We start from the raw sequence: 12,348 nt of genomic DNA on the forward strand, positions 1-12,348 counted from the left end.
TTTAAAATAAATTTGAATTATGGTATAGATATGCAGGACATGCCAATAAAAGCATATGCCTTTCAGATGGTAATCAAACAAAAACATATGCCACTGTAGGTGTATGTCATCAACAATGGTAGTAGTGGCCATTCTAAACATTTGTAGCTTTCAATAATAATGAAAGGTATTAAGATTTATCCACTGTATTTGTTAATTCATTAATTTTATGTCACTTTTTATATCATAAAAATTTTCCTGTAGTATAAAATTCATAAACATTATTTTAATGGCTGCATCATATTTCACTGTATTTATATGTACATCCAAATTTATTTAACTACTCCCCTGTTGTTGAACATTTAGGATGTTTCTTTTTTCACGACCATGGTAGCATTGCGTTCTAAGTTTAGAGCCTAAAACTTTTCATCTCTGAGTATTTCTTTAGGATAATTTCTTAGAAGGGAAATCACTAGGCCAAATGAAATGAACAGATTTAAGACTCTTGATATATATTGCTAAATTGCCCTTCAGAAAGTTCTTTGCTTCTTACAGGAGAAAATAAATAACCCCTTTTCTGTTTCTTTAATCTTTTTTTTTTCTTTAATCATTTTTATGTAGTTTTCCTTTGAACTTTTAAACTTCACTTGGGTTTAGTACTCACAATTTTTTTTAACAAATGTTTCTTTCGAGGCATTAGCAGAGTAATCACATTGTTATAAATACCCAAACAATGTAACTCTCCTGTTTTTGTTTTGTTGTTTTTAATCAAAGTATTCAGATATAATATTTTTTATTGTATGATTTGTTTCTTTCTAGGGTGATCCAGGAGAAAAAGGAGATCCAGGTCTGACTGGCATTAATGGACAAGACGTAAGCCTAACGCTCTTTTTTGGTCTAATATTCTGTTTATATTAGTCACTGAAACATGTCGACTATTTTGTGCTATTAACATTTGACTATCCATGGAAGAGCTAGCCACAATCAAAGCAAAAACAAGACTCAAAGCGGTTTTTTTTGTTTTGTTTTGTTCTGTTTTACATGACTCAGTATAGGCCCAGTATTTTTAGTTTCATTACAGACAGGTAGCTCCTTGGCTTTATATATTTCATATTATGCTTGACCATGATAGTCCTTTCTTCTTGCTGCTTCTGACTTGTATTTTCCCTAGCCTTTTTCAGGGAGTGGTCCATACTGTTAGGATCGCAGTGATGCAGGAAAGAGGGAAGAAGAGAAGGGGGACTTGTGTGTATGTAGTGCTCATCCTCCACTGTACTCGGTCTTCAACCTTAGGAATACTATCAGCTGTAACACCCTCACATCCTAGCCAAATGCTTCCCTTCTCTTTAGGTCAGTTATCCCCTAAGCACCTCACCCTTCCTTCTATGATGAAATTTGAAGGAATGGCTCAAGTCTGGGTTTTCCTCTGAAATGCAGATTAATCTTATTTCAGATCATCATCGAACTCACTATTTATGATAGATATGTTAACTACACTGGGAGAAGGGTCCATAATGAGAATTGCTTTTTCCTCACTGTTTCCTTTTCTCACTTGCAGTGAAAATGTTTTAGAAAGATTCTGAAGGGCCACTATTTGCTCTTTGGATGAGAGAATAAGGACATGCCATATGTGTTTCCCTGGTATCTTAGAGGAGTCATGAAGCCCATCTTGTAGGCAGTAGATCACGGCAACGGGAGGACAAGCTAAAGACCAATCCTTGGGACCTGTGGACAAAATAAGACGGATACCTGAGCGGGCTTTCTCTAAATCAGAAATACCTCAGGAGTTAACCCTATAGTAACCCGGGCATGAGACTGACTCTCAAAAATTTATTCTCTTTTTATTTACCTCCCAAAAGCTCTATTCATGTCTTTAATATGATCCTAATTCTTTTTCTTCTTCCCTTTGAAGTAATTTCCCTACACCCGAAAATGGGAACTAGCACCAGTGTCTTATAGCTGGGGAGTCTGCATGTCCCCTGTCTGTATAGCATATCAGGATACTAAATGTCACAACTGTTGGCCCACTTTTTGTAATAGAGTATCTGATTCCTCTTCCTACCCGTGTCATTGGAGGTCCCTGGGGGTAGTGGTAAGAGTTTGGGGATGGAAAATCAGAGCTACTTGTGTCTCAGTTCTGTCACTAGCTGAGCAAATCATGTCTCAGAGTCTGTAAAGTGATGGATTTAGAATAAATTCTAAAGTCCCCATTATTATAATGTTCCATGATTATACAGAGATTATTAAGATTACGAACTTGAAAAGCATGATGAGATTTGAACCGCTCATTCAGATTTATTGAATTCCTATTAAAGGAACTGTGGGGAAAACAAACAGGAACACTGCTGGAGCTAAAGTACGGAAAGTACTAGATGTGAGGATGTTTGTCCTTTTCTGAACAGAAGGGAGACATGATCCAACTTGTGATTAAAGGAAGATTAGTTTTACGGTGTGTTCTAAAAAATAGACAGAATTTAGGTCTTTGGGTGTGTTTCCTGTTCTTTCTTTTGTACTCTCCATGAGAGCAAAATTCATGTCTTAGAATCTCTAAACCAAAAAAATAAATAAAAATAAACCAGTTGTCATTAAGTTGATTTTGACTCATGACAACTCCATGTGTTGCAGAGTAGAACTGTATTCCACAGAGTTTTCATGGCTGTGACCTTTCAGAAGCACACCGCCAGGCCTTTCTTCCAAGGTGTTTCTGGGTGGATTAGAACTGCCAACCTTTCAGTTAGTAGCCCAGCACTTAACCATTTGCACCATCTCATACACAGTAAATGTTTTGAGTGAACAGGTTCTCAATAGATATTTGTTAAGTTTTAATTTGTAAAACTAAAACATTATTATAATAATTTGAAATATAAGCAACTAGAGCCTTAAGTAGAATAACAGAGATGGAAGGAAAGGTACAGATGGTGATATTGTTGAGGTAAAACATATATGACTTGGTACTTGACTGGATATGAGAAAGGGAGAAAACTCAAAAATAGTCCAACATTTCAGCCATTCATTATGGAAAGGATGTTAACATGTCAGAAATATTAAGAGTGTCAAAAGACATTGATTATAGTGTTCCAAAAGATAACCAGGCTACATATATATGGGCTGTCTGAGACAGAGGAGCAAAACAAAGAACCTTAGAAGTTCATAAAGATAATGTTGGAATTGAAATACAGAAAGGATTTTTCCCAAAATTTCAGTAAAACTAGAAGATTTGAGGGGTTAGAACCTGAAGTATATTCACATTAATTTAGAGATTTGGAAAAATGTTTTATGTTCTCTGAAAATAAGGTGATTCAGCTTTTTAGAATTAATCTGTCAATACATACATACCTTCGAGTGCCCACTCAAAGGCACCCAACAACACTACGTGGCCAAGTGCTCTGGCAGCCACTGTTGCAGTTCCACATCTGAATGAGACCCGGTTTGCTGAGGGAAAGCCACAACCTAATGGGCAGTGAGGCCTTTCTTCTTTTGAAGGGATCTTAGAAGAATCCTTCAAATGCCCCAGTCACTGGGATTTCATTTCTTTAGCACCATAATTATTTAATATAGCTCATTAAGTACACTATACAGCATAGCAAAGCACATTAACTAACTTTTCTCACTTTGTTAATTAATACTTAGGTCATGCGTTTTTTTTTCCCCTTTTCTTATTTTGTCGAAAATATTCAAGAGTCATGACTAAGAAGAAATTAAAAATAATGAAAGTTCTTCCTCTGTGTCTATTGCTAAAACCCATTGCCATCGAGTTGATGCAACTCATAGTGACCCCATAGGACAAAGTAGAACTGTCCTACACAGTACAGTAGTTGAAGCAATAGGCTGCTAATCAGAAGGTCAGCAGTTCGAACCCACCAGCCGTTCCGCAGGAGAGTATTGTGGCAATCTGCTTCCATAAAGATTTACAGCTTTGGAAACCCCTATAGGACAGTTCTACTACAGGAGAAAAGAATCAAATGCTCCGTTATTACATCGTTGATGGTGTTGTTAATATTGTGTTGTAGTTCGTAAATTGTTTTCATGAGGAATTTGAAATTTGATCCTCACCCCCACCTTATAGGATAGCTAGAGAAGGAAGTCATCCCTATTATTCAAAGGCTTGGGAAATTAAGCAACTTTCTTTTATAAAATGGTGAAATCAGCTTCTAAGCCTACATATTTGACTGAAAAGTCTCTGATTTTTCCCATTAAATCATGCCACACTTGTCATTGCCTATTCTTCAATGCTAAAATAAACTGACCCTGCAAACTAAAATAATGTGGCATTTATCACAGTTCTCTCTGACTTTCAGTAAGTTCAGGTACGCATTCTCAGGGAATAAAGGGCATTATAATGGCTATTTCAATTTGAATTAAAGCCAAGCCCTGATGGGGATTATAACTTCAGAAGTATATAGTTAGAATGCGTAGTGAACAAACTCAATGGGCGGGCTCACTGAGCTACTTTCCAAGTCAGAGAAAATTGGAAGAATTTAATATTCCTACTAAGTAAATTGAAGCAGTCTTCTTTTTATTGATTGTCTTTATTCTTTCATAGTACTTATATCTTGATGTAAGTGTATCTTTTAATAATTTCTCATATGCCATATTTCCCACAAAACAGGCATGCTTACTTTGGGAAATAGAAATCTTATTTAAAGCAAAGTATGCAGCAGTTAGTCTTTCTCAATTAAGTACTGTTAGCACTATGGGCAGGACAGTTCTCTGCCATGTGGGACTGTCTTGCAAGAACACAATGTTTAGCGTCATTGGAGCTCACCAAATAAATGCCAGTAGCAGCCCCTAGTCTTTGGGACAACAACAACAAAAATTCTGTGATGCCACCAGGCTCCTTGATGAATTCTTGATGAGGGTGGGTGCAGAGGAGGTGTTTTTGTGTGTATGTGTGTGTGTGTAAACTTTCGGTTGATCTCTGTGGTATTACTAAATACACGTTTATATTTTCCTTATAGTTTAAGTAGTGCATACCAAATATATATTGAAATTGTCAAAAATTTGAATTGCTAAAATTTCACCTTTAAAATATAAGACCTCACCTTTTACACACATTCTTGTTAACAATGAAATGATTTTGACTGTAACCTAATATGAATTACATGTAATAATATCATCTTAGGATGGACTTGAGAGGGAGTGTTGTAAAGTTGTTAATGTGGCCTCTGAAGCCAGGCTACCTGGGTTCAAATCCCAACTCTATCACTGACTAGCTGACACAATACTTAAAAAAAAAAAAAACCAAACCTGTTGCCGTCAGGTCAATTTGAACTCATAGCAACCCTATAGTTAGTACATTACTTAAACCTCTCTGTGCCTCAGTTTCTTCATTTGCCCAATGGGATGATAATAATAATAGTAATTAACTCATAAGCTTTATGTAAGCGTTAAAATGGTTAATATGCATAGAGCATTGAGAACATTATCTAGCTTACAGTAAGAACTATATAAACATTAGCTATTATTAGAAAACTGGATTACATAAAACACATTTATCTCAAAAAATATATATCTTTTTGTTTGTTTTGTGGTATTTTATAATGTCTGAGAAGTAGATATCAATCACTGAGTTTAGTCTTCTCTGCATCTTTATTATTTTCTTTCAAATATCCCTTATCAGAATTACAGCATCTGATGTTTCTAAAATAGTCATGTTAATCTCCTTATACCAGTACAATCTGTACCACTGAATACAAAAATATTGAAATCACAAAGCCAGGGATATCAGCTGGGGACAGCTGGTACCATTACTAGGGAATAAGATGTGGTCAGTGGAAGCTGAGGCAAAGAATTAGTTGGTAGGTTAAAATTTTTAACAAATAACTTACATTATTTTGTATCATCTTCTGATTTTTAAAGATGCTACATACCAAGAGTAGTAGGTCTTCAAATAAAAATTAATTTCATAGTCTACCTGCTTTTAGTCTAGCAGTAACACCATCCTTTAGCTCTCATCCTGCTTTTAGATAATAGTTTCTTTCTCTGCATAGCATGTAGAGTCAACTACTGTGCTTTTGAGAATCTTGATGTACATGAATTTTATTGAGAACCTTAATAATAGATACCCATCTTATTTAATATTGAACTCAGGGTCTGTTCCATTTGGTTCTTTATGCTTTATTGTGGGTACTATGTCTTTTTATCCCCAGCACTCAATAACCATTGATAGCACCAGTGTGACATGAAGAGAAAAATTGCCCTGCAGAAGGCATTACTGATCTGCTTCCAGACCCTATTACGATGCCATGGCCTTAACAACATTGTATTTTGTCATAGGAGGACATGAGTTACATGGGCTCACTTCAATGGCCATAAAAGTAGAAGCTTGATGAATGTAGTTTATCAATTGTATTTTATCCTATACGAGTTAAAGCACAGTTGTTACATATCCATCAAACTGAACACAAAACTGTACAGAAAGAACTGTTAATCATCCCTTAAACTTGGACTTGAAACGTAAAAGCAACATTTATTAAGTGTGTACTGTGTACTTAATGTTTTTACAGCACATGAGTCTCAGAACATCCCTTTGAGACAACTATTACTTGTATCTGTTTTATCGCAAAGCTTAAATAACTGACCCAAGATTACTCATAAAATGTCATTCCTTTCCTGACTCATTAGAATTCTACATCTCTGAGGTCTTGAGCATTCCAGCAGCAGTCGGTATTCATGGGGAATGTTCCGTTCACACCTGGGGTATAGCTCTATGGTAAAACCCCAGTGCCATCAAGTCGATTGCGACTCATAGTGACCCTCTATGGTAGCACTCACTATTTACATCAGTTTGAAATTGATTGTGTTATCTCCCCACTTTCTTTCTGGGCACAGTTGATTGAACTCAACTGCCAATAAGCCCCTTCCCTGGAGTTGTAATTAGGGTTAATTTGTCAACGAAGAATTTTTTAACTTTTAAAATATATTAGTTCATGCCTACCAAAGAATATTTATAGCATATGTAACAGTTATGAACCATAGTAATAACTGGAACACCAACATACCCAGAACTCAATATAAGAAACATACATGTTTTTTCTGGACACTCTGCTGACTCAGAACCAAAATCTTCCCTAAGCCCACATGCCTATAAAACAAAACAAAAAACAAAAAATGACAGGTGAGGAATGTGCTTCTTAGTTCAATCAAATATGTGAGAACAAAAGGGCAACTCATGCCCAAAAGCAAAACAAGAAGGCAGGAAGGGACAGGAAATGGACAAATGGACACAGGGAACCTGGGGTGAAAACGGGGAGCATACTGTCACATTGTGGGGATTGCAGCCAATATTACAAAATAATATGTGTATAAGTTTTTGAATGAGATACTAACTTGAGCTATAAACTTTCACCTAAAAAACCCATTGCTGTCGAGTGGATTCTGACTCATAGCAACCCTATAGTACTGAGTAGAGTCCCATAGAGTTTCCAAGGAGCAGCTCGTGGACTCAAACTGCTGACCTCTTAGCAGCCAAATGCTTAACCACTGCACCACCAGGGCTCCTTTCACCTAAAGCACATAAAATTAAAAATATATGTGTTTGTTGAATAAGTAGTATTTAATGTCTTTCTCAGCCATTTCTTTGTTCCTGTCTATCTTTTCTCTGCATAGTTTTACACAGCAAGAAGAGAGAAAACCTCTTTATGATAAATTTCTCAGATCAGTAAATGGCACCACCCCTCACTTCATTACTTAAACCAAGCATGAGTCAGCCTTGATACTTCCTTTTCCCTATCCCCACTTTTAGCATACCTAGAAGTCCTAATAGGTCTGACTCCCAGTATGTACCAACTGCAGCCACTTTTCATCTCTACTGTCACCACCCCGTCCCAGCCATCCTGCACTCTTGCTTAGAATGCTCTACATTATTGCCAAAGTGATTTTTTTAAATGTAAACACAAGTCAAAGTATGTTAATCATATCCTCGCTTAAAACACCAAGTAGCTTTCCATTGCATTTAGAATCAAACACAGAATTACATGACCTATAATTCTCTACATGCTGTGAGCCCGCTACCCTTTGACTTAATCTCATACTCCTTTTGTACTTAGTCGTAATACTCCTTTCACCTTGGACCTTTGTGCTATCTGTTCCCTCTACCTGCACACTTTTCCCTGGGCTCGTTGCATGGCTGTATCCTTCTGAGACATCAGATGTCACCACACAGAAGCCCTTTCTGACCAACTGAAATAGCCACTCTCTCCCCCTTGACTCATCACATTCAGCCCTTTATAGTCAGTCATCCTCCTGTAAGAACAAGAGTTCCATGAGGGCAGGGACCTTAACTCCTCATTCTTTTTGTATCTCTAAGGAACTCTGGTGGTGCAACGGTTAAGAGCTTGACCGCTAACTGAAGGGTTGGCACTTAGAATCCACCCAACAGCTCCATGAGAGAAAGGCCTGACGATCTGTTTCCATAATGATTACAGCCTTAAAAACCCTATGGGCTGATGAAGAGTGAGCTACTTGTATCAGGTGGATACTTGAGACTGTGTTGGCATCTCCTGTCTGGAGGGGAGATGGGAGGGTAGAGAGGGTTAGAAACTGGCAAAATGGTCACGAAAGGAGAGACTGGAAGGAGGGAGCGGGGTGACTCATTAGGGGGAGAGTAAATGGGAGTATGTAGTAAGGTGTATATAAGCTTATATGTGACAGACTGACTTGATTTGTAAACTTTCACTTAAAGTGCAATAAAAATTATTAAAAAAAAAAAAAACCTTATGGGGCAATTCTACTTTGTCACCTGTGATCGCTATGAGTTGAAATTGACTAAACAGCACCTAACAACAAAGCAGACTACTAGCAGAAAGCTTGCTGGTTCAAGCCCATCTAGAAGTTCCTTGGAAAACAAGCCTAGCAACCTGCTTCTAAAAGGTTACAGCCTTGAAAACCCTATGGAGCAGTTCTACTCTGCACTCATGATGTCACAGTGAGTCAGAATTGACTAGACAGCAATTAACAATAACAATAAAACTGCACTACCCAGTAGAAATATAAGGAAAGTCACCAATGCAAAAACAAATGTAAATATATTGAACTTTCTAGTAGACACAATAAGAAAAGCAAACAGGTGAGATTAATTTTAATATATTCTATTTAGTCCAGTATATCCAAAATATTCTCATTTCAACATTCTATCAATATAAAGATTATCAATGAGATATTTTATATCCTTTTTGGTACTGAATCTCAGAAATCAAATGTATACTTTATAATCACAGAACATTTCGGTTAGACTAGTCACATTTTTAGTGCTCAAAAGCTACATGTGGCTGATGGTGGCTACTGAATTGGACAGGGTAGATTTAAGCCCTGGAAGAGTGCTTGCCACACAAGATACACAGTATTAAATGAATTAATGAGTGGATTAAAAATAAGAAATGGCACAGACGTCTTCCCCAAGTGTTCAGAATATGTCATTGCCAAGTTTTACTCTGGAGGCATGTGTGTAAATAGAATGCATGTTGTTTGGCTTGGGGAGGAATGGATATTTCAAATAATAAGAGCATCTCGTATCTAAATATGATTTAATTTTTCACTCGTCCTTTTTATATAAATATTCAAGAGTTATGATGGAAGAAAAATAGCTATGAGTTTTACCCAAGAAGGTATTAATGCAACTACAAATTGGCCAGTTAGATACTGTTTTCATTCTTTTTTTTTTTTTTTTTTCTTAAAGCATAAGATTACAGTTTCACATACTCTCGGAAGCAAGAATATTTTAAGTAGACAATTTTCTTTTGTTCCTTTCAGTTCATCATTGGTTTCTATATTGAGTGGCTACAGGTTATGACATTTGGCATTATTCATTCCTTAGGAAATGTCAGGGCAGTAATAGCTGGATCCCTCAGCTAGGAACAATGAAGTACCTAGATTTACTGTGCATTATGTGGTTTCAGAATATTTCTTTTATCCATTATCCTTCTTCCCTTATCCAGTGTATTAGGACAAGGAAGATTTTTTTTTCCTCCTCACCAAACAGTCAGGATGTGTCTACCTAACTTTCTGTTTACACTATGAATACCTTCAGCTGTAGAGCTGATCTCTACTGAAATCTATTGTGGTATTCGCAAAAGCTATCATTTCTGAGGCAGATCAACTAAATACCCATTAAAACACCCAAGAATCCAGAAATTTTCATGAAAATACTTATCTGATATGCTATGTTTTATATAGTTTTATTTGCTGTCTTTATACATCCAGGTAAACAGGATAGGAATTAGAGGCATGACTGAGCCAAAACATACTTTGAGAGAGCAAAGTGATTACATCGTGTAACAGCTTTTGTGAGTGATTGAAAAAAGAATGCACCCTTCAATCCTTTTTTCCTCCACAATTTGATTTCTTGATAGAGACATAAAAATGTTTTTGATTTAACTCTCGAATATTTTTTTTTTGGCAAGCTTTATAAAAGCCAAATCAATGCTAAATCAGAGGTATTTATATCATCCACAAATTTAATCCAAAGTGGGTACTTAAAAGCTCATATAGATCTAAATGCTGTTCTCCCAGATGGTAAATTAATGTAATTTTAGCAGGAAGCAAAGTTGCACAAATATGCAGTATGGAGGACTGGTGCTGACTTAATGTATCTGCGCACCCACCACAGCACAGATGTTGCTTATCGTTTTAGTTCCAGTTGTCTCTATTTCTCTCCATACTACAATCTGAAGAATGGGATTTGGGAGTTCAGTAAATTATGATTTATTTCATTACTAATGACTTGTTCAAATTCAAAGCTTTCTGTGAACTGTATAGAGAAATCACATTGGTTGTATTTTTTGTACAGGGTTTGAAAGGTGACTTGGGTCCTCATGGTCCATCTGGCCCAAAAGGAGAAAAGGTATGGTATTTACCTAGCCAAGTGCCAATATTTTCTTAAGAGCATCCCATGCAACCTATACAGTAGCTTCTCATTGTTAAGGTTTAACTGCCAAAAGCATTTTAAAATTAACCAAAGGCTGTTATGTTGAGAGCATTTTTACAAGAAAAGCCTTTTGGTTCATTTAATTAGTTTGAATGCACGATTGTTTTTTGACATTAATTCAAGTTTATAAGATTTCTTTTTTCCCCTTGCTAAGCAGGATTAGGTATGCCAGCACTAAATTAGCGTGTGCTACCAGGAAGGTGAAGCACGTAGCTCTTTGAGGGAAGGAAGCTAAATTTGTATCTCAGTTTGAATCTAAGTGCTCCATTTCCTTCCACTTTTTCTGATTTGCTGTTTCATAAAGGTATGTTAGTGTTGGCTCTGGATGGAGAAGTAAGAAAAAGCAAAAGCAAGAGTTGCTTTGATGAAGTCATTAGAGGATCCCAATTTGATGGGAATTGTGGGTGGGTGTGATCTGCACTGTATTCTATTCTCCATTCTCAGCACATTAAGGCATCTGTGTCAGTGTTCTGTTTACCTCTGCATTAAAGGCAATTTTGTAAATCAGCCTCCAGTGACGGATTTAAACGACATCAATATGCTTTAGCAGCTATTGGCTGTTTTAATTCACTTGTTCCAAAACAGCAATGATTACACAATTTTAAGTCTTAACTTTTGTGATGACCATACTAGATGAGAAAAGAGGAAGTCACAAAGATACTCTCAGCCTGAGAATACAACAGCCCAATGCACCATTCCACAAATATTGTTTCCATAATGTCAGTCAAAACAAGAACTTTAGCAACGATGCATAGTCTTAATGACTGAGATTTTTCCTGAAAGAGAGTTCTTGAGAGAACAGTGCCTACAGGTGCCATACAAATCAGAAAATAATGAACATTTCGGTGAACTATTTTTCAAACATTTTGAATAGCTTATTATCAAAGTGTCCACCTGCTAATTTGCATTCACATAAGTTAGCGAAGCATTTTTAGCACTTAAAAATACATAAATATAGGCAGAGCCTCTTACAACTGATGCCAAATGCAGTGCCCATTCAGCAGAGCTTTAGAGGAGGCAACGGTTCTGCTACTTGCAGCTGGGAGGCATAAAGTGGGGAAATCCACTTATTATTTCTGCTGATCCCCATACTTTGTGAGAAAATTATCTGTTGGTCTGACACTTCCCAGCTGCTCCACTGGCAAGTAACCAGATTTGAAAATACATTCTTTCTAATTTTAGATTAGTAGACAAAATAATAGAAAATTTGATTATTTTAGTTTTCCAAAACAAGTTCTTCTTCTGCTGCAAAAGTCATGGAAGTACACAAGGTGATTTTTTTAATCCTGAGAGTAAAAAGACATGTGACGAATATTTCATTGTGCAGAGACTTTGAAATTCTATTTTCTTTTCCTTCAAGATTTATCTATCTATAAATATTACATTGACCCATTCAGAAAATTTATAAATAAATAAAAAGGCACTATAAAAAGGTACTATTGTAA

At 36.4% G+C, this 12,348-nt stretch overlaps 1 protein-coding gene across 1 annotated transcript in view; it reads left to right on the forward strand.

Moving 5' to 3' along the window:
• The window catches only part of COL19A1 (collagen type XIX alpha 1 chain), a 376,494-nt gene that overhangs the window by 167,689 nt on the left and 196,457 nt on the right, over nucleotides 1-12,348 (forward strand). The window contains exons 12-13 of the mRNA XM_049873731.1: nucleotides 799-852; nucleotides 10,766-10,819. Of these exons, the coding sequence (XP_049729688.1) occupies nucleotides 799-852; nucleotides 10,766-10,819 (108 nt within the window). The remainder of the gene's footprint in view (nucleotides 1-798; nucleotides 853-10,765; nucleotides 10,820-12,348) is intronic.

This window comes from Elephas maximus, chromosome 1, assembly GCF_024166365.1.
Source record: "Elephas maximus indicus isolate mEleMax1 chromosome 1, mEleMax1 primary haplotype, whole genome shotgun sequence".
Taxonomy (NCBI): Eukaryota; Metazoa; Chordata; class Mammalia; order Proboscidea; family Elephantidae; genus Elephas; species Elephas maximus.